Source organism: Glycine max, chromosome 11 (assembly GCF_000004515.6).
Source record: "Glycine max cultivar Williams 82 chromosome 11, Glycine_max_v4.0, whole genome shotgun sequence".
NCBI classification, from domain to species: Eukaryota; Viridiplantae; Streptophyta; class Magnoliopsida; order Fabales; family Fabaceae; genus Glycine; species Glycine max.
This window is the reverse complement of record NC_038247.2, coordinates 28,271,699-28,296,974: the sequence shown is the minus strand read 5'-3', so window position 1 is coordinate 28,296,974 and position 25,276 is coordinate 28,271,699. Positions and strand designations below refer to the sequence as shown.

Genomic DNA, 25,276 nt, shown 5'->3' with positions numbered 1-25,276 from the left:
TAAAGAATTTCGAGGAGAAAATATTACAACCTGAATTTTTGGCAATTCATGTAACATTGATCTATATTGTTATTTTCTCCTACCCTATATTGTTCCCTGTGCATGTTATTAGTCTACAAATAATAAAAAAAATTGGAATTGGAACTGAACAATTACGAGATCCATGACTATGACCAACTGCAACATAGTCCAACATAGTCCTCTCGTTGAGGATTAAGCAATGGATACTCCAAGTAAACAATATTATTAAATTAGAATATTAGTAATTCAATACCTAAGGATTGAAAGGTTCTCCTCCTCCCGAATCAACAATGCATCCCTTTCTCGATGAGTTCCTCACTACCCAAAATTTAGGCAAGAATGTAACCATAACTATATATATATATATATATATATATATAACATGAAATAGTCATTTTCAATCAAAAAAAAAGGAGGAAGCTTTATGAAAGAGAAGAACCATATTAACGAGTCCATATACACAAACCAACCCGTGTTGCTGAAAGTGTGAAAAACCAGACAATGTTCCTTCCCATCGTGTTCCTTGTGAAACACCCACGAAACGAGGTGGCCAGCAAGGAGAGAGATTCGAGTCTCGAGCACGTGGCAGAGGTCAAATCGAAGAAGCTCCTTGACATCGACGACGAAGGTAAGTGCGTTAATGCCACAAAAATTGTACCACTCGACGTGCTTCTTGAGATGCTTAGTCCTTGGCTCCTTGATCCTAGCCACTTCAACAGCACCACCATGGCCACATAGTCTTTGCCTCCGCAAAACGCAGTGTTTTGGGTCTCAGAAGCTGGGTTCCAAAGGAAGGCGCCACCAGCAGCTTGGGAGTGAGAGAGAAAGGGGTTGAGGGATAGGGAAGAGGTGAGAGAGGAGAAAAGGAACCTGCGGGGTCAAGGTGGAGGATGCAGAGGAGGGAGAGGTCAAAGCTGAGGAACTTAAAGGATAGGAGTTTGGCGATGACGGCGAAGCAGAAGAGGGAGGCAAGGGTTTGGAGGAAGTGAGGGTGAGAGTCAGAGTGAAAGAGAGGGTTTAATTTCCAGGAAGTGAGAAAATGAGTAGGGAGCGAGAAAATGAAGGTTTGGACAATGACGTTTTTTTCTAAAGACCGTAGTATTTGAAAAGCAAAAAATTTCAACTACGACAGTGTTTGTAAGAACTGGCGTCGTTCAACTTCTTTTAATTACAATTTTGCCACTGTTTATTTTAAGACAGGTTCAAGTGAACCAACTTTAATTTTACGTCATAAAATATACATATTTTAGTAGTGTAGGGAGATAAGGAGGATCTTACTTTGAAATGTGAATTAGGAAAATGTGACTTTCTCTAATGAAATTTTCCTCAAGGTCTTTCTTGTGGGTTGAAATGACAATAGCAAATTTGCTAAGCAAAGGAAAGAGAATTGCATTAATAATGTGTTAAATATAATAAATTAAAGCAGAAAAGTATAGAAGACAAGAGTTAGAAGACAAGAGTTTAGAGAATGTGAGAATTGTGTATATTTTTTCAACAAGAGTAGCCTATTTCATCAGTATTCTAAATCTTGCACCTAATCATCCGATACAATCAAGAAGTAGAGCATTGACCAGTCCAACCAAGTTATTGGATTGGTGATGTGCCATCATTTTCTTCTATTTTCTAAACCCTTTTTGCACCATTTTAATTATTGATTGGTCTTAATTGTCAATTAATTAGGCAGTTTTATTATTTGGGCCCATTCAGCTAATTTGATGTTTTTAATCTAATTTTAGGAATTAATGAAGCATTGGGCCTGAATCTAGAATTGGGCTTGGACTTGAAGAGGGCAGACTAATTTATTCTATAAAATTAGATCTTATCTTATCTAGATATTATTTAGATTTGATCTCATCTAGATATTATTTCATCTAGATCTTATCTTATCTTATCTTATCTAGATTTGATTTGATTTTACTTATGGGCTTGGATTTAAAACATATTTGTAAGCTTTGGGGCTGAAAAAAAAAATATAACAGCACCAAGGTTCTAGTTTAGGGGGCTCCCTCTCTCCCTCGCGGGAGACTCTCTCTCTCTCCTCTCTCTCTTCTATTTTTCGTTTTTAGTTTTAGTCTCTCTTCTCTTTCTCTTTTATTTTCGTTTTTTTTTACAATTCTAGTTCAGACTTTTAGTTTTATCAATAAAATTTCACTCTCTATTTGATTAATGGAAGGCTAAGTCCGCAGTGTTGTTTTCCCTTGAGGATCAAGCACAGTTCTCTTTGAGGTTCTATTATTACTGTTAAATTCTGTTTAGTTTTTCCTCTTCACTAATTACTTTGAATTTGTTGCTTTTAATTCATGCATGCTTAGTGCTTGATTAATTGTCTCTGTGCTTAATTTACGTTCATGCTTAATGATCGTTTATGAGTAATTGGTGTATGTGATGCTTAATCACATAATGAATGCCTTATGTTGAATTTCGCTTAGTAATTTAATTTAGGGTTGGATTAAGTGGTTAAACTGATAAAGGATAAACTCTCGTAACCTAGGATAAGAGACTTGCTTGTGAATCAAGGGGAAGCAACGTGTTTTAATTCTGATATTTTCTAATTCACATATATTCGCTGTTTAATTTACAAAAGCAAACAACCCCCCCCCATCGTTACTGTTACTGTTACTGCAAGTATATTATGAACATTTGGCTTGTCACTGCTCGTTGGGAAACGACCTAGGATCACTTCCTAGTTACTACATTTTAATGTTTATTTGATTCGGGTACGGCCTCGATCAATTGGACATGTTCATGAACTGATATTGAGTCATTCAACCATCCAAAAATTGAGTTGAATTGGAAAAATTTAACGACTGAGTTAACTTGTGTTCAAATTACTGAACAAAGAAACAAGCAATGAACAAATAAATAAATAAATAAATAAAAAGAGAGAGAAGAAGAAATAAGAACTCGAACTTCTGATGATACAAACCACAAAATCACATGGGAGAGAAGAAATATAAATTGTTGTAATAGTGATGCTCTAGATCTGAATAATGGAAAATTAACGCATCTTGAAACTAAATAAAAAAAAAAGAATGAACAGAGAGGGGAGAAAGAGAATGCACCACGGCGGTTGTATGCTAATGTTATGTTGTATATATATAAGAAGTTAAGGTTACATTTTAAAAAAGAATGTGGGCCTATTGGGTTTTAGCTATCTAATTTAAAAGTTTGAATTATGAACATGAACTTGTATAATAAATAACCATGTAACGAAAATTGTTATATATAACTCTTCTTTTTAATAATATATGTCAGTTTACTTTTACTTTAAAAAAACATGTTAAATAAATTTGTTTGGAGTTTCTCACCCCCAATGTTATCATTTCCAATTAATGTTTACATTTTCTCTATCATTGGTATCCACCATGCTCATTAAAACTCGTAAATAACCATCATGCTCCATTGTATCATAAATATGCCATTCTACCTAATGATTACAGTTCAAAGCAATCTTGCATAGTCACACAGTGTATAAGTCTACATTGTTAACAAGGACATAGGCCCACCACTACTTGCAGAAATAATGGTGTCATTTGTTGTGAACCTTAGTGGATAAAAACTTTGACATGCATCAAAATGTCTTTAGCAATGAACAAATGCATTGTACAAATGCATTGTATGTTAGGTTTGGATGGTCACTCGTCTCATCTACCTTGGATTTTGATGAATAACAAAAAGTATAAATTACTAATGTTCTAATGAATTTTTGATAAGTGGACAGGTTCAAATTTTAAAGAACTTAACAATATGTTGTATCGTTCAAGAAGGATTGTAATGTTAACTATCTATCCAACATCAAACACGCTAAAATCAAAAGGTGCCAACTCTCCATGATAGTTAGTGTTATATGATTATTCCATGCATACGGTCAGTAAGTAACTTACACATCCTTTAGAATGATAAGCATTAGGCAAAAAGTCTATGATAATTAAAAAAGGGAAGTGCACATATTATATCCTATACAAATTCATTTTATCTCTCTTTACTTTGAAATGCTAACATTTGAATTTAAGGAAATGAAAAAATAGAATAAAATATAAGGTACTCACAAAATATTCTCTAAAGGTCACTTTCGCTAAGGACAAAAAGCACATGGTGCTGTTTGTACTATCGTGAAATTTCTCACCAATCAGAGCACAACAGTCTTTTCAAGGAATTGATGATGATCCCCTAGTGGATTCCTCACTAAAGTCTATAAAAGGTAGCCTCTACCTAAAAAGCAGAGGAGAGAAAAGCTGACGAAAAACCAAGAACTTAATTGAAGCGAAACTCTGTTGAAATTACTGGACGAATAATACAAAGTGTCCATTTGTTTATTCTTTGCTAAGAAAAGTCTTTTTGTAATCGAGCTTTATTGCTTATCCACTCTTTGAGTATTGTTGAATACTTGTATTCATTCAAACTATTGTTTGTGAAAGCTAGGAGTGACTTAGTGTTAACCAATACTTGAGTTTCTTAGATTCAGGGGGAGTCTAAGAAAGTGCAAGAAGTGATATTAAGAATATTGTGAAGCCATAAGTGGCAGGTCAAAACACTTGTTATGTAATCATGTTTTGATTAGTAGAATCCTTTACTATTGAGTAAAGGAGAACTGAGCGTAGTTCAGGTTGAGTGAACCAGTATAAACCAGGTATTTCTACTTCTGTCCTTTATGGTTTATTGAGCGTTCTATTAATACTCTTTGTCACTTCTTTAATACCAAGTGGCTATTTGGAAAACTGTTTTAAAAAGACTCCATATTATTAAGTCTTCGAACAATCAAACTTGTCCTTATTAAAATTTGTTTTCCTCTTCAGTGGACTACCTATCTTTCTTCTATATTTACATCTATATTTGTGTTAAAAGTTATAAACAGTTATTATATCTTTGATTAACATACTATTCAATCTCCCTTCTAGTGTGATTGTTGTTATTTCATTGTACCATCGAAATGACATCGTCAAATCTTGAACTCTCCATGACATTGATCTCTAACTCAAACACATATTTGACCACCATCCTGATCACCAACAAAACCCGATCCAACACTTGCTAATCATCCACTAATACCAAATCCAGTAACCATAAGCAAGATCTAGATTGCATTGTCAAAACAAAAAATAATTCATAAAAAGAACCTTTTTATCAATGGTGGATGGAGGTTTTTTGTGATTGGAGTGATTGTATTAGTGTTTATAGTGATGAATATCCAACATATTGTTGCACCTTCCATTTTGAAAAAGCATCGATGCCCTTATGGGGAAAAGTTTTGGAAAAAAGAGGATACATTGTTAAAATGGTATTTTTGAAAGTTAAAAAAAAGGCAAAATGGTGTAGAATATTAAAAAGAAAGGTATATATAGCAATTTCCCTATGTAATTATAAAAGAACTCAATATTGAAATTGAATTTTTAAGTAGACACTAAACCAAGATTAAATATAAATATTATATAATGCACTAAATAATAATTATGCTATTGGGAAACCCAAACCTTTCATATAATTATGTTATTGGAAATATAAGCAGAGAAAATCGAAGCAAGAGTTATCTTTAATGAAACAAAAAACATGATCCTAAAATTAACCCATATCGTAATGAGGAAGTTACAATTTGACTCTTTGTGATGTTTGTGTGAAAGATCTCTGTTGTTATGCACGGTTGGACTAGACAAGTAAATGATTTTCCATCTAACATCTACATCTTCGTCACCTGTGGAGAAACTCAACGAGTCAAGTCAAGGTTATCAAGCATTATCGTTAATAATAATAATAATAATAATAATAATAATGATAATAATAATAATAATAATAATAATAATAATAGTGATAGTTTCAATTTTTTAAATAAAAAGTTAGTGACAATTTTTAACTGTTACTATGTTAAATTAATTATTTAAATTTTTTAAACATAGATGGATACTAACGTTTCTAACGAAAAATTGAAAAAAAAAATCAAAATGATACATTTTGAAAACACAAATGACTAAGATGAAAATTTTAAAACTTAATGTACCAAAGTAAAACAAGTGTGAAACATCAAAAGTAATATTAAGTCATTTTAAAATTTAAAAGTTAACAAAACACTAATGTTCCTAACGAAAAATTGGGAAAAAGGATCTAAATGATACATTTTAAAAACATAAAAAAGTATAATGATACTCTTAAAATTTAGTATACTAAAGTGAAACAATTGTGAAATATAATTGACTAAAAATTACATTAAACCTTTATTTTTATTAATCAAGATTAATCTTTATTTTGTCCATTTTAGTTTCTATTTTTTTGATATATTTTGAACTAATTTTGAGCAATAAAAATAAATAAAAGATTAAAAATAAAAAAATTAAGAAAATAAAAATACTAAAAAATTAATGAAATACTAAAATTTTTTGTCAAATAAATTTTAAGAAACTAAAAATTAAAATTTGAAAAGTTGATGAAATAAAATCTTAATAAACCAAAAACAAAAACTACAAAAGAAATAAACAGTCTATAAAAATAAATGCTAAAAAGTGACAGGCACTACAAGTCTACAACTGGAAAGCCGAGAAAAAGCAAACAAAGTCCAAATCCGTAACTGGCTCAGGAAACAATACCTGACCGTTAAAACTTTCTTATTGACGTTCCTGAATTGCCCATTCATCAGTCCACGGATCGCGAACATAGACCGTCGATTAGTTTACAATCCAACGTTCCTGAATTGCCAATGCATCAGTTCCTGAATTGCCCATTCAAACCTAATAAGCCTCCCCTTCGCACCCAAATAAATAACCTAATCTCCCACTTCCTTTTTATCACATTTAAAATCAAAACAACAAATTTTCAGACTCAACAAGCTTCGAACCAAATCTTATTGAGAAAATGTCTGGTCGTGGAAAGGGTGGAAAGGGTTTGGGAAAGGGAGGTGCCAAGAGGCACAGGAAGGTTCTTCGTGACAACATCCAGGGCATCACGAAACCTGCGATTCGTAGGTTAGCGAGAAGAGGTGGCGTGAAGAGGATCAGTGGTTTGATCTACGAGGAAACCAGAGGAGTTCTGAAGATATTCTTGGAGAACGTGATTCGCGATGCTGTGACCTACACTGAGCACGCTAGGAGGAAGACGGTTACTGCTATGGATGTTGTTTATGCTCTTAAGAGGCAGGGAAGGACCCTCTATGGTTTTGGAGGCTAAAAAGTTCTTAGTGTTATTGGATTCTATTGCAGCGAAAAAATACCTGTTCTTTTGAATCGGTGTGATGTTTTGGTTTAGGTTTGTTCTGTAAGATATGAAGTTTATTCTGTTCTGTTCTGCATAGAAAATGTACAACTTTAATTGAAATTAAACGAAGGAGCAACGTTTTCGTGCTTATACATTTTTTTCCACGGTTATGAAGATTTTTTCGCTGTGGTTCTTAGGTTATTGCATTGTGTGGATTAATTTGGGGGTAATCGAAAACTGTGTTTAGGTTCTGTTTTTAATGTAGTTTTTGATTGTAAAGGAGTGATATGTTACGCATTAAGTAACTGACAAATTTTCAATTGGAAATGCTAGGATATTAGTTGGAATTGTATCTATTTTCCTTGAATTTGTCATTAGAGGATGCAAGTTCAAACCAAAGCTTTTAGATTTTTCTTGAGTTTGTTGATATGAACATTTTATTGTTGGGGAACAAGTATTATTATTATTATTATTCAAGAAAAATAAATATTGAAAGGTTCTCTGTCTTGGTATTTGATTTGTGGTAGAAAAGTGCAATGGTCATTGATCATGTGGAAGGATTTGGATGTTTTAGTCCGGTTTTAGAGTGAAGAGATAAACAAACAATGCAGATGTGTACTTTGTTATGGTTGAGATTAGAATGGGTTGAGATTAGAATGTGCAGTTTGTTATGGTTGAGATTTGGGAATTTTGTAGTCTTGTTGATTTTTAATAGTAAATGTTGTTAAATACTATATGCATGTGTATCCGTCTATATTTCTGAAGGACTTAAATGACTTAGAAGTGAATTCTATATAATAAATTCTATATAATAAAAATTATTTCAATAAGCTTCTTTATTTATTTGACAGCTGTTTAAAGATGGTAAGTTTAGTCTTTTTACATAAACTTGCTAATTGTATCACCCTTTTGATAAGTACACCATCTTCCTTTTTAAATCTTAAATATCCATTATATCTTTTCTTTCATCCCTGTCACACATTCTCTCTTAAACGCGTAGGCAGTTGTATTACTTGTGCGTATGCATGAGTATCATATTAGTGATTTTAACTAAAGATCGTTACTTTGATGACTTGAAGTCATGCACTGGTATGACTTGTGTATTATCTAATCATGTCGATAATGAAGTGAATTGATTTTAACTAAAGCTTGTTACTATTGATGTAATGATGTAAATCATGTGACATTATATATGATTGAATAATACATAAATTATATCAGTGTGACTTTGTTTTAGGTGACACCTGAAGTAATAATGACGATCTTAACTAAATTAAATAAATTTGAAATTTTAAGAGTAAATAGACAATTTATTTCCTTACTTTGTACCCTTGTTGTATATTAGTCTCTAACTTAATGAAAAATCTAAAATAGTTCCTATCTTTATATAAGTGTTGTAAAATAGTCTTTGTCGTTACATTTGAAGGTAACATCATCAATGAGGTGTCCACGTAGTGCCAGACAGACTAATATGCATTGATATGCATCTTATGCCGCTTCCACATGGAAGAACCCCAACCCAAGCCAATTCTACATAAACCCCTCGGTTATCGGGACCCATACTCCAAACCATTGCCACCTCCGCTGCGAAAGCCGATGCTGCCACCCTCGTTCCAGCCAAAACCCAAGAGGCGAAGCTGTTGCCGCATATGTTGCTACACCTCGACTACGACCCCTCCCTCCCGGAGTTCCACCTCGACTCCTTCCGCGTCCCCAAACTCAACTTCACCGGAGTTCCATAGGCAGAATGACGCAATGCATAAAAAATGTTTCTAGAATTCGTTTGGCATAATGGAAGCACCAGTAGTACAAGGCATATGTCTGCACAGGGTGGATCACACGTTCACCTTTGTAGCCAAAATATAGCAGGAGTTGCATGCAGGATTGAACTAGTGCTGTCACCAATATTTGATTTTATTTCACCACCCAATAAAAATTGGGTTATGTTTTCATAAGCTGAGGAACATTCAAATATTTCTATTCAACTTCAATTGTTGGATCGAGTGGCCTCAGAATAATTAAGAAGGGGGGGGGGGTTGAATTAATTATTCCTAAACCTTTACTAATTAAAAAATTACTCTTTTAAGGCTTTTACTTTTGTTGTTAAGAGAATATGGAGTAGAAGAGAAACTTAACAGAAAGTAAAAGCGGAAATTAAATGCACAGCAGAAAGTAAAAGAGTAGGGAAGAAGGAAACAAACACACAAGAGTTTTTATACTGGTTCGGCAACAACCTGTGTCTACATCCAGTTCCCAAGCGACTTGCGGTCTTTGAGATTTCTTTCAACCTTGTAAAAATCCTTTTACAAGCAAAGATCCACAAGGGATGTACCCTCCCTTGTTCTCTTTGAACCTAGTGGATGTACCCTCCACTAGAACTGATCCACAAGAGATGTACCCTCTCTTGTTCTCAGTCAAACCCAAGTAGATGTACCCTCTACTTGTATCACAAAGGATGTACCCTCCAATGTGTTGAGACAAAGATCTCAGGCTGTTAAACCTTTGATACTTTGTGAATGGGGATACAAAAGAATTCTCAGGCGGTTAGTCCTTTGAACACTTTTGTATTAGGGAATGGGAAGAATCAAAAGAATTCTCAGACTGTGTCGTTTTGAATTCTTTGACAAGGGAGAAGGGAGACACAAAAGAATTTAGGCGGTTAGTCCTTCGTTCTTTTGGAAAAGGGAGAAGAGAGACACAAAAAGAATTCAGGCGGTTAGTCCTTGGCGAATTCTTTTTGGCAAAGGGAGAAGAGAATGAAAAGATGAATAGCACAAGTTTTCAAGGTTTAGAAAACCAGAAAACTTCAGAAAGCTTTTGGTACAAAGAAGAAGAAGAAGTTCAAAGAGATTCAAGGCTTGTAAAGAATTGATTGGAAAAGTAAAAGTATTGAATGAATTGAATTAATTTGCAAAACAAAGCCTTGCTTTTATAGACTCTTCATGTCTGGTCAAGAAGACCATTTAGAATAGTTATAACTTTTTAGAAAAACTTAAAACCAATTTGAAAAAGTCAAAACCTTTTTGAAGAGTTACATCTTTTGATTTATCAGAAACAGTCACTGGTAATCGATTACCAAATTAGTGTAATCGATTACACAAGGCTTTTAAGTGAAAGGATGTGACTCTTCACATTTGAATTTGAATTTCAACGTTCAAGGGCACTGGTAATCGATTACCAAAACATTGTAATCGATTATAGCTTTTTGAAAATAATTGGAACGTTGTAAATTTAGTTTGAAAACTTTTTCAAACTCATTTTGCTACTGGTAATCGATTACAACAATATGGTAATTGATTACCAGAGAGTAAAAACTCTTTGGTAAAAGGTTTTGTCAAAAACTCATGTGCTATTCAAAGTTTTGAAAAACTTTTTAATACTTATCTTGATTGAGTCTTTTCTTTATTCTTGAATCTTGAGTCTTGAATCTTGATCTTGATTCTTGAGATCTTGAACCTTGAATCTTGAATCTTGATTCTAGGCTTTCTTCTTGAGTCTTGAATTCTTCTTGATTCTTCTCTTGAACTCTTGACTTTTTCTTGATTCACTTGAGATGTTCTTTGATTCACTTGAGTTGTTCTTTGATCTTTGAGCTTTTTGTTCATCACCTTTGTCATCATCTTTTGTTGTCATCATTGTTATCATCAAAACACCTTTGAATCACATTCACCATGAAGCCTTGCTTCTACATTCTCCCCCTTTTTGATGATGACAACTTCTGAAATCAAGAAACACACACACACTTTTTCCTAGTCGATTACTCTCATAAATTCTCCCCCTTTGTTTTTGAATTTATGCTTATCTTAAAAATAAGTTGATTACTCATGTGAATTCTTGATTTAATCCCATTTCTCTCCCCCTTTGGCATCAACAAAAAGCCAAAGTGCGTATCAAACAAATTTAATTTAAACATCCATACAATATTCATGAAAAAAAATATCAACCAAATCATGAAGCAAGAAGCAAGAACCATGAAAACCATGAAGCAAACAACCATGAATAGATTAATTATAAACTCCACATAGTCAAATAACATACTTAATATTGGTCCAAACATACCATGCAAATAAGGAAATAGTAAATTGTTCAAATACCATAATAATATAGCCAAAATACAAGGCTGAAAATCAAAGTAGTAATAATAATATAATTCTAAGATGATGGTGGCGGTGGTGGTGGAAGATCGAAGCTTGACCGAATGTAAGATACATCTTCTTCAACCTTTGTCATTCTTGACTCCATTTCATTGAAACGCATATCCACTTGCAATTCCAAAGTATCAAACCTCTTAGCAACAAAGGTTTGAAGACCATCAAACCTTTCCAAAATCTTCAAAAGAAGAGATGAATCTTCTCCATCATGTCCTTCTTCACCAACATTTCTAGCACCCTTCTTTACCCAAGAGTCATCATGCTCCTTAATATAACCAAAGGATGCTATGACTGAAGCACCTATAAGGAATGATCTCTTGATTGGAACATAAGGTTCAAAATCAAGAGGGATGTTGAAGTGTTGAAGGAAAAGAGTAACAAGATGAGGATAAGGCAATGGGGCATTCAATCGCAATGCCTTATGCATGCGATATCTAACAAGGTGTGCCCAATCAATTTGTAAACCTTTATGAAAGGCTTACATGACAATGAGATCTTCTTCAGAAACCTGAGCAAGGTTTGAAGATCTAGGGAGTAAGATGCGAACAATAAGGTAATGGAGGATGCGGCTCTCAAAAGCCAATGAACCGGCAAGAAGCCTTCCGGTCATATCCGCTTGATTGGTGCAAACCAACCGGCGGGCATCATGCACAGAGAAATCGAATTTCCATTCATCAATTAGTGCATCCCCAAAAGGTACACCTTCACTAGGCAATTTTGTTAAATCATAAAATAGGGATTGGTCAATGACCATCTTAATCCCATAAACTTCAGACATTAGGGTACCTTCATGGATTTCTAAATTAGAATAGAAAGCTTTGACTAATTCAGAATAGACAGGTAATTTCAGAGACATGAATGGAATAAGATTGGAGTTTTCAAATGCTTGGAAGCATTCAAAATTCTCATTTGAGAAGAACTCCATATCAATAAATTTTGGGTCTATAATGGAACGAGAGAAAAAGAGGTTTGTGTACCGTATACACTGTTCTTCTGATGAGAATAATGATCCAGAGGGAATGGAGGAAGGAATTGGGGCTTCCTGTGACCCTGAATGCCGCTGACTCCGACTCGAGGTTCCTTTCTGATTTTTCGATGGTTCCGCCATTTGAGGAGTTTTTTTTGGAATTTCAATCGGTTCAAATGAAAGAGATTGAAAAAAGATGAAGTTTGGGCTTTGCAGGGAGTGATTTGGACAAGAATTGAGTGAGATATGGCTGGAAGAAAAATTGGGGGCAAGGGTTTTCGAGAGAGAGAAAGGTTGCAGGTTTCAGAATTTGAAATTTGAATATATAGGTGCAGGGACGCGTCGTAATCGATTACACAAATATGGTAATCGATTACCAGAGAGCAACTTTGCCAGAAATATCTGCTTGTAATCGATTACACTATTATGGTAATCGATTACCAATGGTTATTTTAGCCAGAAGACAAAAAACAGAAGGCTTTCTAGGAGAGAAGAAGTTTTGAAAACTATATTTGAAAATACTTTATGAATAATTTTCAATCATGTAATTTACATATCATGTCATGCAAAAATATTTAAAACATGAAGATTATCAATTTTATCAAAAACAATCAAAACACAAGTATGAAGAATATTGATTTTACTTAAATATATGAATAAATATATCATGCAAATAGGATGAAATCAATCAAGCAAATATACTCATGATTTCAAACAATCAAAAGACAAACAAATAAAGAATTGTTAGTCATCATAATCAAATTGTTTGAATAAAAATTTCAACTTTAAGAGAAATTTTAATAAGATAATGGTTTTGATATTACCTTTTTCAGGATTGAAGTGTCTAGATCTTCAAAGATGAGGATCATGCTTTTTCTCCTTGTTTTTCATCCTTGAGAGATGTTCTCGTCACTTTCGTAATCTTTGGTTAGAAGATTAATCTCCTTTTCTGAACCATCGGATGAATCATTGTCATCCAATGCAATGTATGCTTTCTTAGTTCTTCTTTTGTCAAATCTTTTTTTTTTTTTTCACTTTTCTCCGACCATTCTTCATTTGACGGGCAGTTGGCCTTGATGTGACCAATTTGGTTGCATTTGTAGCACCTAAGGACTTGAGAATCATCTTGTGATTTTCTTCCATTATTGAAATTCTGACGCCTGTCAATTCTTCTTTTCTTGATGAATTTCTGAAATTTCTTAACAAAGAAAGAAAAATCTTCTTCATCATCTGAATCTTCTTCTTCGTTTTCTTCTTGTATTGAAGATGAGGCTTTAAGGGATATGTTCTCTTCTTTTTTTCATTTTCTTCATTTTGATTGAGGCGTTGAAGTTCCATCTCGTGTTCCTGCAATTTACCAATTAAAGTGGCAAGAGACATGGAAGAGAGATCTTTGCTTTCAGAAATAGCAGTTACCTTGGGCTGCCATTCCCTACTTAAACATCTTAAGACTTTATTAATTAAATCTTCATTAGGAAAGATTTTTCCTAAAGATGCAAGATGGTTTACTATATGTGTAAATCTCTTTTGCAAACTATGGATATTTTCATTTGGGTTCATCCTAAATAATTCATATTCATGGGTAATGGTATTTATTCTAGACCTTTTTACATCTGTGGTTCCTTCATGGGTTAACTGAAGAGTATCCCACATATCCTTGGCATTAGTACAATTTGACAGTCTAAAGTACTCATCTATCCCTAAGGCTGAAGTGATGATATTTTTGGCTTTGAGATCATACTGGATTTTTCTCCTATCTTCTTCTGTCCATTGATCTCTCGGTTTTTGGGTTGTAGTGCTTGTGCTTACATATACTATAGTGGGTATATATGGTCCTACTTGTATTGCTTCCCATATATTTAGATCTATGGCTTCAATGAATATCTGCATGCGGGTTTTCCAATAATGGTAACCCTCACCATTGAAAATGGGTGGTCTGTGAATGGAATTTCCTTCAGGAAACAAGGGATTTGAGGAGGCCATTCTACAAGAAACCTGGCTCTGATACCACTTGAGTTGTTCTTTGATTGATCTTTAAGCTTTTTGTTCATCACCTTTGTCATCATATTTTGTTGTCATCATTGTTATCATCAAAACACCTTTGAATCACATTCACCATGAAGCCTTGCTTCTACATCAACAACCTAGAATAGGTTTAACTATGAAGCTACTGACAAAGACTTGGATCTATAATCTAATAAAAAATACTGAGACTCAATACTACTTGGTTATCATGCTGCTATAATCATTACAGGATCTTAATTTATGAAGCCCAGATACTCTAAAAAAGAGACTAATTTGATCACGAAACTCTATTTTTTATAAGCCAATAACTTCTATTAATGTAGAACATGTCTAGCACAAGTTGTGCTAATGTGAACAACAAAAGCTCATTCACTACAGCTACTATATGTACTGCCCCATGCTAACAGCATGCTTACCATTGTCCTGTAGATACAAACAAAATGTTCTTAGCCAATACGCTGGCTTCTTCTGAAACATTAGTCCCTAGTTTTGGGTAGATTTGACATCTTGTTTTGTTTCCCAATTTTGTTGTTTTAGAATTCTAATACATACTTGTGCATTTTTCATCAATTATATATTTTTATTGCTGAATTTTTCTTCAATTATATAATATCTTTAGATACAGTGGAGTAATTAAGAATATTTTTCAATATAATATTAATAATTTTTTTTAGACAATACTTATAATAGAGAACATCAATGCTATTTTTTTTAGTAGAATTTGCTTTGAAAAAAATATAGTCATCTCTTCAAAGAGCTGCATAAAATGATCATTTGTCAAAAGTTGTAAAATAATAAATGAGGATATTTGAATATAAATTTATATAGATTAATAAATATTTTTCAATATATGTGTCCAACATGTACCCAATACCAAAATGGCTAAAGATACTGTTGAGAACCTCATAATACAGTTTCATTTCAAATAGACATGTAATGTATTTTTTTTGTTAAGTTTCCCTTTTCATGTAAGTTGTTCCAAATCATGTTGCAAAAGGGAGCCCCCATCACCAATAGGGCTTGCAAACAACATTCCCAAAAACCAAATGCATCTTCCTTCTCACGAACAATCTCCTACAAGCAACCATCTGCATTGTTGAAGTTGTTGGTGGTTCTAGCTCCTCTTTTGGTTCTCTCTCCTTCGCTGGGTGTTGGTCTGTGTTCCCCAAGTTGTTATTGCTATTGTGCATTTTTGGTAATGTATCATGGTTTTGTCCTATCTTAATTTTTTTTATAAAAATTCTGTATCTTTATCTGTATCATAACCATATCATATTATGTATAAATTACTTTGTTTTTAAAGTAATGTTTGAGATGTAAAATAACTAAAATCCAGGAGTGATGGAAGATTTTGCGGAAGCTTTGAAGCGGGAGGAAGATGGAAGAAAGAAGAGGTGGAACTCCGATGACGTTGAGTTTGGGGACACGGAAGGAGTTGAGGTGGAACTCCGGGAGGGAGGGGTCATAGTCGAGGTGTAGCAGCATATGCGACAGCAGCTTCGCCGCTTGGGTTTCGGCTGGAACGAGGGTGTCAACATTGGCTTTCGTGGCGGAGGTGGCAATGGTTTGGAGTTCGGGTCCCGGTAACTAGGGGGTTTCTGTAGAATTGGCTTGGGTTGGGGTTCTTCCATGTGGAAGCGGCATGATTGGTGATAAGAGGCTGAGAATGAGCAGCGGAGAGAGAGAGAGAAGTGGAAGCAGCATGAGATGCATATTAGTCTACCTAGCACTACGTGGACACCTCATTAACGACGTTACCTTTGAATGTAACGACAATGACTATTTTGCAACACTTATGCAAAGATAGGGACTATTTTGGATTTTTCATTAAGTTAGGGACTAATATGCAACAGGGGTACAAAGTCAGGGACTAAATTGCTTATTTACTCGAAATTTTAATGACTTAGAAATCTTGATTTGTTAGGTTTTGGAGGGCTTCTAAGAGACTCTTGTAGTCTTTTGGCATCTGCTTGGATTATTTTTTTTTGCATACCCTTTGAGAAGCTTCTTTTAGTATGTCATCTCTAACCTTGTGGTTTGAGAAATCTTCTTATGGTTGATGCTATAGAAGTTTCTAATACAATTTTTGTTTGTTTTCGGGGTAATTTTCCCATTGATAAAAAATATATGAAATTTGTGGTTCCTAAAAGAAGTGGGTTTAACGATTTGGTAGTTGCCACAAATTTTCTTTTTAATCTTTATACACACACACACACACACATGCACACACATATTTATCCTCATTTAAAGTCGTTAAATGTTGTTTGAGATGAACGTTATCTGGCTTATCATTGTTGAAGTGACACCTTGGTTTTGATGATGACATTTTTGATGTGGAGAAAACTTGAATTTAGTGAAAAAGTTGATGAAGTGGGTTTTCCTCAATAGCATGTGAATGCCATCAAAGGTGTGGATTTTCTCTTGAATCCATGACACTTGTTGTTGGAGGTGAGTCTTCAATGCATGACAAACCACATTTTCTAACCCATGTTTCGAAATGGACTAGCTTGCTTGACCTATTTTTGGCAAGCTTATGATGAGGTAGGCCAAAAATAAGCTAAACTGGTGTATTTTGTCATCCTTAATATGTTTTAGTTGTCTTAAAATCAACTAGTTCATCAATTAAGAGCACACTGTAAAAGAAAAAAATTTAATTAAAAGTCACTATATTTACACATTGTTTCAATGTTTTGTTTTCTTTTGATACACCTAAAAAATATTTACACACATGCTATCACATCTTTACCTACTCATCTTGGTCATGTTTGATAAGTATATAGTTTTTTTTACTTGCTTCTTAAAAAAAATTTTAGATGTTATTTGAAGTAGTTTTTTTTAACATAAGTAAGATTATTATTATTATTATTATTATTTCTTCTTCTTCTTCTTCTTCTTCCATTTATTTTAACCATGATACTAATTATATAATTTGTACTTACCAAAATTCGAAGTTGGCACACATCAGATTGGATGTGGCTAAGGTGAGCTCTTGTACTTTGCACGTTGGACATAGAGTTTCCTTTGTTAAGAGAACAAGAGGGGGGACCTGCAAAACAAAAATCTCCAATGCTCAAGTAAGTATGTAAGTTAGGAGAGTAAGTGAGAAAGTATACGATGTGAGCAGGTGTGTGTTTGTCTCAAGTGAGTACGAATGAATGTGTGCCAAGAGTACGAGGGAACCTAGTACTTATAGTGTAGAGTAGGAGATGTAGGTTCTTATTGATAGGGGTTGTTACAGCAACATAACAGTCCTTGCAAATAATTACCGGCTTGTAGATAATAGCCAGTAGATAAAGGTAGTTTATAGATAATGTTACAAATAACATGTAACTTAGAGATAATTGTTAGTAGATAATTGCACATTAGTGATAATGTGTAGCTTTGTAGATAATTGAATACCTGCCAAGAGATAAAGGGCTGGACATCTGTGCTCCTGTGCCAAGTTGGCATGGAGGGTTGACGTGTGTCTTAGAGTGTCACGTTGCAGGGCACATGTATTTAGTGGAATCTGGATAGTACATAAGCCCCCCAAGCTCTGAGCCGACTTACAAGCGAAAGAGGTTGTCCAATGTCGAAGAAGATTGTCCCACGTTGAGGGGGATTGTCTAATGTTAGGGTTAGTAGCCTTTACAAGTAGGAGGGTGATGAGTCGGTCGAGCCCCCAAGCATGGACATGTATTGTTTGGTGTCGAGGGTGGTAACCTCGACTGGTGTGAGAATTACAGGTCTGTCAAGTTTTTCAAGCCCTCTAGCCTAGACAAGTGTTGTCTGGGCTTCTTCTGTCAAGTTGTCTGGGATGGACATGCTTTTTGTTTTGTAGGTGAGGTCTGACGTGTCAGGTGAGGGAAGCCTCTGTATCTGACAACTTTGTCCTTTTTTTTACCATTGGAGAGTGTATTGAAGATAGATGTTACATTTTTGTCTGTTGCCAGAGGCGTGTGCGGCGCACGCACAGTAAACTTGCATACGTGTCACTCGTGGAGTGGGCATGTACTGGTGACGTGGTACGAAAATTTAGGGTACCACTTCAGTTCCCGCCAATTATCGAAGAGTCCATCTTTTCTTTAAATGGAGTGGACATTTGATTTCTGATCACTGTCACTTCAAATTTCTGCCTTTTTTCTCTCAAAAATCTCTTTTGCTTCTGTGCTTACTTGTTGTGATTCCCTTTCTTCTTCATTCATCTTCTTCAATTTTTAAGGTATTCCTTCTCTAACAATGTCTTCATTTCTATCTGACTTCGCCATTGGCATGGGTGGTAGTGATTTCGAGGGTTCGATTCAACAACCCCTGGTGGACCGGAAGATTGTTTCCGTTGGTGGTTCCTCCTCAAAGGACACTCGCCATGATGCCTTTAATAGTGATTCCTCTTCCTCAGAGAGGTTGAGGGTTTTGTGTCGTGCTGGTGGAGGCACTTCTCGCTTCCGCGGGAAGGCACAACCTTTCACTGCTTCCCCGGTAGGAGAGCCTGTCTCGGTTACTATGATTCTCCCCCCTTCTGTTTTTGGGGGAGCAAGGTGAAGTGGATGGGACATTAGGGCGTCCCCCATGTGCATCGCAGCCATAGTGTTGGGTCGCTATCATCCCCTCTTGTCGTTGCTAGCTTTGAATGGGTGAGGGATGATGTTCAGAAGTATAAGTCCTCCATCACTTTTTCAGTGAGTGTCGTTGCTCTGCAATGCCAAGTAAAATTGGAAAACCTTAAGGACTCTTGCAAGTAAGTCTTCTAGGCTTGCAGGAGCGATGCCTTTCCTTTCCTGAAGACAACATTGGGTTGTCCGCCCTTTTTTTTTATGTACAAGTGTCTATTCGAGGTCTTAGGTCTCGTTCTCCCCTTGACTGCATTCCAGTGTGCTTTGCTTGAGCACTTGAACGTGACTCCTTCTCTACTCCACCCCAATAGTTAGGCCATGGTAAGGGCCTTTGAGGTCTTGTGCCCCTTCTTCAACATTCGGTCCAGTGTGCTAGTGTTTCTTTATTTCTTCCAAATAAAACTTATGGGCAACATTGGTTGGGTCTCCTTGAACAGCGTGTCTAAGAAGCTGTTTAAGTTTGAATCAAAGGTTTCTTCAAGGTCTTGATTATTGGTGTCGTGGCTGATGGTTTGCCATTCATGTTCAACTGGGACAAGGAACCCTGCTTCCCATTCTAATAGCAGTCTGACCCCACCAAGTTGAAGTTGTTTGATGAGGATCTCTTGACCCTTGTGGAAAGGGTCAACAAGCCTATCTTAGAGCATCTGTCGTTGCCTTCTCTGAAGTTGTGAAGTCCAACCATCATCTGTCGTCTAAGGTTGGTAGTGTGCTTGCCAAGTTTTTGTGCACTCAGCTGGATGGTGATGAGCTATTTAAGCACTGTAGGGGCTTGCAAGGGGAGAAAAATGAATTGGTTGAAAAGGTGGAGAGTAATGGCGGTAGAGAATGATGAATTTGCCAAGGTGGTGGTGGACCTCGAGGTCTAACTGAAGGAGTTGAAGTCCAGGTGTCACAACCTACCCTTCAACGGGAGGGCGAGGCGAGACTCAAAGGTGCATCTTCCAAAAAGGAAAACATGCGAGAGTCGCCACCAACGCTTATTTGAGGAAAACGTTAGAAAAACCAAAAAGGGGTCTGCGAATTTTAAGAATAAAGGTTCGGGAGTTGTTTATGTACGGGGAAGGTATTAGCACCCCACGTGTCCGTCACAAGGAAAGACAACCTTTAATCGAGTGTGCAAAATCATGACTTCAATATTTATTTTATTTTCCCTTTTTTATGTTTTTTACTTTTTGGGGTCGACAAGAGTGTGACCCTTGCTCCTATGTATCCTCAAGTGCGATGAGGAACTCAAACCTACATAGTTCTTTGGTCTGAAAGTTTGTGTGTTTAATTATTTTTATGTTTTTGAAAGATTGATTTTAATTACGAACAAAAGGTCGTTTAAGGCATTAGACTTTGAAACGATCTTTTGTATTTTTTTAAGAGAGGAGATAATCATTAAGGTGTTGGACCTTGAAACGATCTCAATGATATTTGATAAAAAAAAGAAATTAGTTATGAGTTGGTTTTATCTTGGTTTTTGCTTATTAACGTTCAACCTTACTTTACTAAAGAAAAGCGATTACCGATGATATGAGAAGGAGATGAAGATGCACAAAACAATAAAGAGGACCCCTAAGGGTCTATACATCATATTCAAATCCTTAAAACAACAACTAATCGGATGACGAATGAAGAATGAAGTAAGGAATCATCACGGTCGCGGTTCAGTAGTGCCTCGACCTCGTTTCCTCTTCTTTCTCTCCTCTCTCAATTCCCTCAATTTCTGACCTTGGCACCCATCTCTTAGCCTCCCTTATGCCTATTTATAGCAAATAAGGGGGTTAGGGGTCATGACAGCTTGCCCAGGCAAGCTGTTGCTTCATCCTGAAGTAAGCTAGCTCGCCCAAGCAGGCTAGTTACTTCACCATGAAGTTATTTGGTGGCCCAGGGTTCAGAAAAAGCCTTAAAATGACCCTTTAGCCCTCCCCTTTGTATATTTTTGCATTCTTGATCAAAACATTGAATGATCATCTGTTTCGCACTGTAATTGGCATTTAACACCGTAAGTCGACTAACAAGGATCAAAATATCAACAAATGATAGTCCCCAAACGAAATTAGGGTACGACAATTGCCCCTTTTTACTTATCTTTTATTGGAAATAAAAGGGAAGTAAAGATAAGGATACTAATTTTGTTCGAGCGATCTTGCTATCCGATCGGAAACTGGCGAAAACCAAGGAAGTGAAACCAAGAAAACATGAAGACATTGAAATTCTATAGAGCGGAAGACATTTGAAGTTCTTCTTTTTTTCTTTTTCAAAGCATAGAAATAGAGGACGTCGAAGACAAATGACATTGTAGTCTTTTACAAACAAGGACATTGAGTCCTATAAAAGACAAATGACGTTAAAGTCTTTGAAATGTAAATGAAGACATTGTAGTCTTTTGAAAGCGTAAATGACTGAAGACATTGAAGTCTTTTGTAATGTAAATGAAGACATTATCATCTTTTAAAAGCATAAATGACTGAAGACATTGAAGTCTCTTGAAAAGTAAATGAAGACATTGTCATCTTTTGAAAGCGTAAATGACCGAAGACATTGAAGTCTTTTGAAATATAAATAAGACTGTGATAGTCTTGACAAAAGACATTGAAGTCTTTGAAATGTAAAGAAGACTGTGATAGTCTTGAAATGTAAAGAAGACTTTGATAGTCTTGACAAAAGACTCTGATAGTCCTTGAAATGTAAAGAAGACTTTGATAGTCTTGACAAAAGACATTGAAGTCTTTGAAATGTAAAGAACATTGTGATAGTCTTGACAAAAAACATTGAAGTCTTTTAAATGTAAAGAAGATTGTGATAGTCTTGACAAAAGACTCTGATAGTCTTTGAAATGTAAAGAAGACTGTGATAGTCTTGACAAAAGACTCTGATAGTCTTTGAAAAGTAAAGGCAGAAGACATTCAAGTATCTGCAAGATAAAGGCAAGGACTTTGAGTCCTATGAAAGATAAATGTGAGGACTTTGAGTCCTACAAAACAAGCCAATAGGTACTAGTACCAAAGGGCTTAACCTTATGAGAAAGCAAGAGGTTGACTCTTTGAGAGGGCCTCTCATCCTAAACTTGAAAGATTAGATATGGGAATGTGGTATATAAAGAGAAATCTATGCACTTATAGCCTAATATGAACATGATTTGGGATGCAGATGCATGTAACCTTCATCTTGAAATGCTAGTAACGCAAAAGGTTTTGAATCATGAAAATTGTGTAATGCTCATGACATTCTTTCCTATTTTTTTTGTGATTTTGATTTTGATTTGATTTTTTTTTCTTTTTTTTTTATGGAAAACACAAATTGATTTTCACTTTCTGGAAGATGTGATAATTCATGCAACCTCATTCTATTTTGTTGCAAATCTCTTCGGGGACTCCCTCAGAGTGTATGTTTTGTTTGATTTAGTCACTTGAAAATTTTGGAGTGACGACAATGGAGCCGTTTGACATTTAATCAATCAACCGAAATATGGATTCTAGGGTTTTCCCCTTCCCTTTTAAAAACTTCAATTATTCTGCACAACAAGAAAACATAAGGCTTTGGAATCGATCACAACAAGAAAACATAAGGTTTTACCCTTGCCCATTGAAGGATGGCAATGGATTGTCACACTTTGGTATGTGAACTGATTTAAAGTCATAGAGTGATGCCAAGGGTCTGTCGATCCCACTAAAGCATGATGACATGGGTTGATCCCGAAAGAATTTATACAACAAAGGCCACCCTTGGATTCAAAAGGAATCCTAAGTAGTCTGCATGAGTGACTAACATCAATTGTACCCTACTATTACAATTGTCTTTGGGCATTTCCTATGAGCTCCTGGTCGAATGAGTTTTCTTCTCAAATGTGCAAGTGTGAAACCTCGAGGATTTTCTCCCTTTCTTTTTTTTACATATATTTTTTCAACAATCACAAGCGTGTGTGGGTTTTATTCCAAAATCCCAACTTAAAAGTGAAATTAGTCATTCCTTGATCCACATGGGCTTTATTGGACTTGTAACGCGGTCAGGGGTAAGAGGGCTATGAAAGAAAAGATCAGAGAGGCTTAAAGAGTGTTTATTGAGTAAGAACCTTGAGAGTCTTGCTTGTACTTTGTTCATTTCAACTCTTAGGTTGGGCTTTATTCCTTTTGCCTTATAATCCTTTATTGCACTTTTTGTGCCTTCCTTGTAAAATCTGGAGATCTTTTGTTTCTTTTTCTTTCTTCACTCGCCTTTGGCAGATTTTATCTTTTTTTTTTATTGTTGCCCAACTTCATGCATGTGTTCTTTGCATTGCTCTTCCTGTCGATTTAGCGGTGGTTCCCACTCAGGGTTTCTATTTTGCTTTTGCTGTTTTTTTTATTGTTTTTTAGAAAACAAATATGCTTTGGCTCGAAGGGGGTAGCAAAGGATAAACTAGTGTTTTAGATGTTGAAACATAACCATGTGTCATTTCAAATCTTGACATAGATCCTTTTGTAGTTTGGATTTTGGGACAAAACCTTAATAACATGCCCTGATTGTTTTTTATTTATATCGACCCCAATTTTTGCTTAGGCCGCCCTTTCGGGTTTTTAACCTACCGGGTGAGAACTTTTGATCTGCCCCTAGGTTCACTTAAGGCTCATTCATGGTGCCTCTCACTGTCCCAGTGCAGGGCTCTAAGGTATCTATTGTTGTCTTTTGTTATGACCTTGTAGCAAGGAAAAATGAAAGAAACTGTGCAGGTTCTGGAAAATGAATTTTCAAGGACGAGAAATATTTAAAAGATTTGCAACTGACAGATTAAGTCAAATGGCTCCTGTTCTTGGTAACTCACTTTTTCTCTCAAAAAGAAAACTTTTAAGAATGAGGTTACATGAATGTCTGTACTTCTTATTTTGATTTAAAAAAAACAGTCAATCAAATGCTCTTTTTCTTCTTTTCTTACTTTACTTTTCGTTTATGGCACCCCTACCAAACGTATAGAACGAGCAGTATCTGATTGAACAGACTTGGAAATCAACCCAAGAGCACAAGTCACTTGAGTTAAGAAACCAATGACTTACATTCACATTCCAGTGGAAGTTAAATAAGCAAAGATGTAATTGTGAGAGAATGAGAGACATCAAATTTATCCATATTATTAGCATTGTGACTGTTGTTTATAGTAATGGCATAAACTTGAAAATCCTAATGAGTCATTGGAGATATCTAACAACAACTTTCACATTGCCCCAAGCATCACACATAGTATGGCTTGACAACATTACAATTCATGAGCGATTCTCCTCCTCGAATCTCAGCCAGCCTGCATCAATTAGACTTTGCACCTTATGTTTCAGGGTCATACAATGCTCAATGGAATGCCCCGGAACTCCTCCATGATAAGCTCATGTTGCATTCAAGTTGTATCCTCGGAAAAATGGAGGTTAAGGAATCTTTGTTAGGGTTATGACTGTCATTGCATTATCGAGCAGATAGGGGAGTACGTCAACATATGACATTGAAATTGGGGTGAATTCTACAGGCTTCTTTTCTGGAAAATTCCTTCCTCTGTTGGTGTTTCGGTTTGTGTTAAGGATGGTGTTTGGTATTGGATGTATGTCAGGAAGGCTTTGTGGCTGATTTAGTTTTGGCCTTTGTGGATGATTGAGTGTTCTTGGTTGATAGGGTGGTGGGTAATGAAAATGGCTGATATTGGCTGAGTATTGATATTGTTGAGCTGGTGGGAAATTTGGCCATGTAGGAACAACAGTCACATCATGGGTTCCTCCCTCCTTCTCATTCTCTCCATTTGCCCCAGGCTTTCTATTCATCAAAGCAGGATAATCAAATTTTCCTCTTCTCAGATCCACTTCGATCCTTTCGCCAGCAAACACTAGATATGTGAAGCTTGAAGGCATGTAACCCACCATCTTCTCATAGTAGAACACTGGTAATGTGTCTATTATCATTGTTATCATCTCCCTCTCCATCATTGGAGGTGCTACTTGAGCTGCCAAGTTCCTCCACCTCTAGGCGTATTCCTTGAACGACTTATGCTCTTTCTTGCACATGTTCTGCAGTTGCATTCTATCTGGAGCCATATCAGAATTATGTTGATACTGCCTAATGAAGGCAACCATTAGGTCCTTCCAAGAATGGACTTGGGAAGGTTCTTGATTAGTATACCAGGTGACAGCTGCCCCAGTAAGACTTTCCTGGAAGAAATGCATCAATAATTTTTCATTTTTTGAGTATGCTCCCATCTTCCTACAATACATCTTCAGGTGATTCTTGGGGCAAATAGTCCCCTTGTACTTATCGAAGTCCTGCACCTTGAACTTCGGAGGGATGACGACATCAGGCACAACTCTGTCATGTCGGCAAAGGCATAATTTCTGCCCCCT

General features: G+C 35.7%; 1 protein-coding gene across 1 annotated transcript; it reads left to right on the top strand.

The window, feature by feature from the left end:
* The first annotated feature begins 6,774 nt into the window (after nucleotides 1-6,774).
* LOC100818748 (histone H4) lies at nucleotides 6,775-7,350 on the top strand. Its single transcript, XM_003538211.5, has one exon. The coding sequence runs from the start codon at nucleotides 6,862-6,864 to the stop codon at nucleotides 7,171-7,173; it is 312 nt and encodes a 103-aa protein (XP_003538259.1). The 5' UTR covers nucleotides 6,775-6,861; the 3' UTR covers nucleotides 7,174-7,350.
* The last annotated feature ends 17,926 nt before the right edge of the window (nucleotides 7,351-25,276 follow it).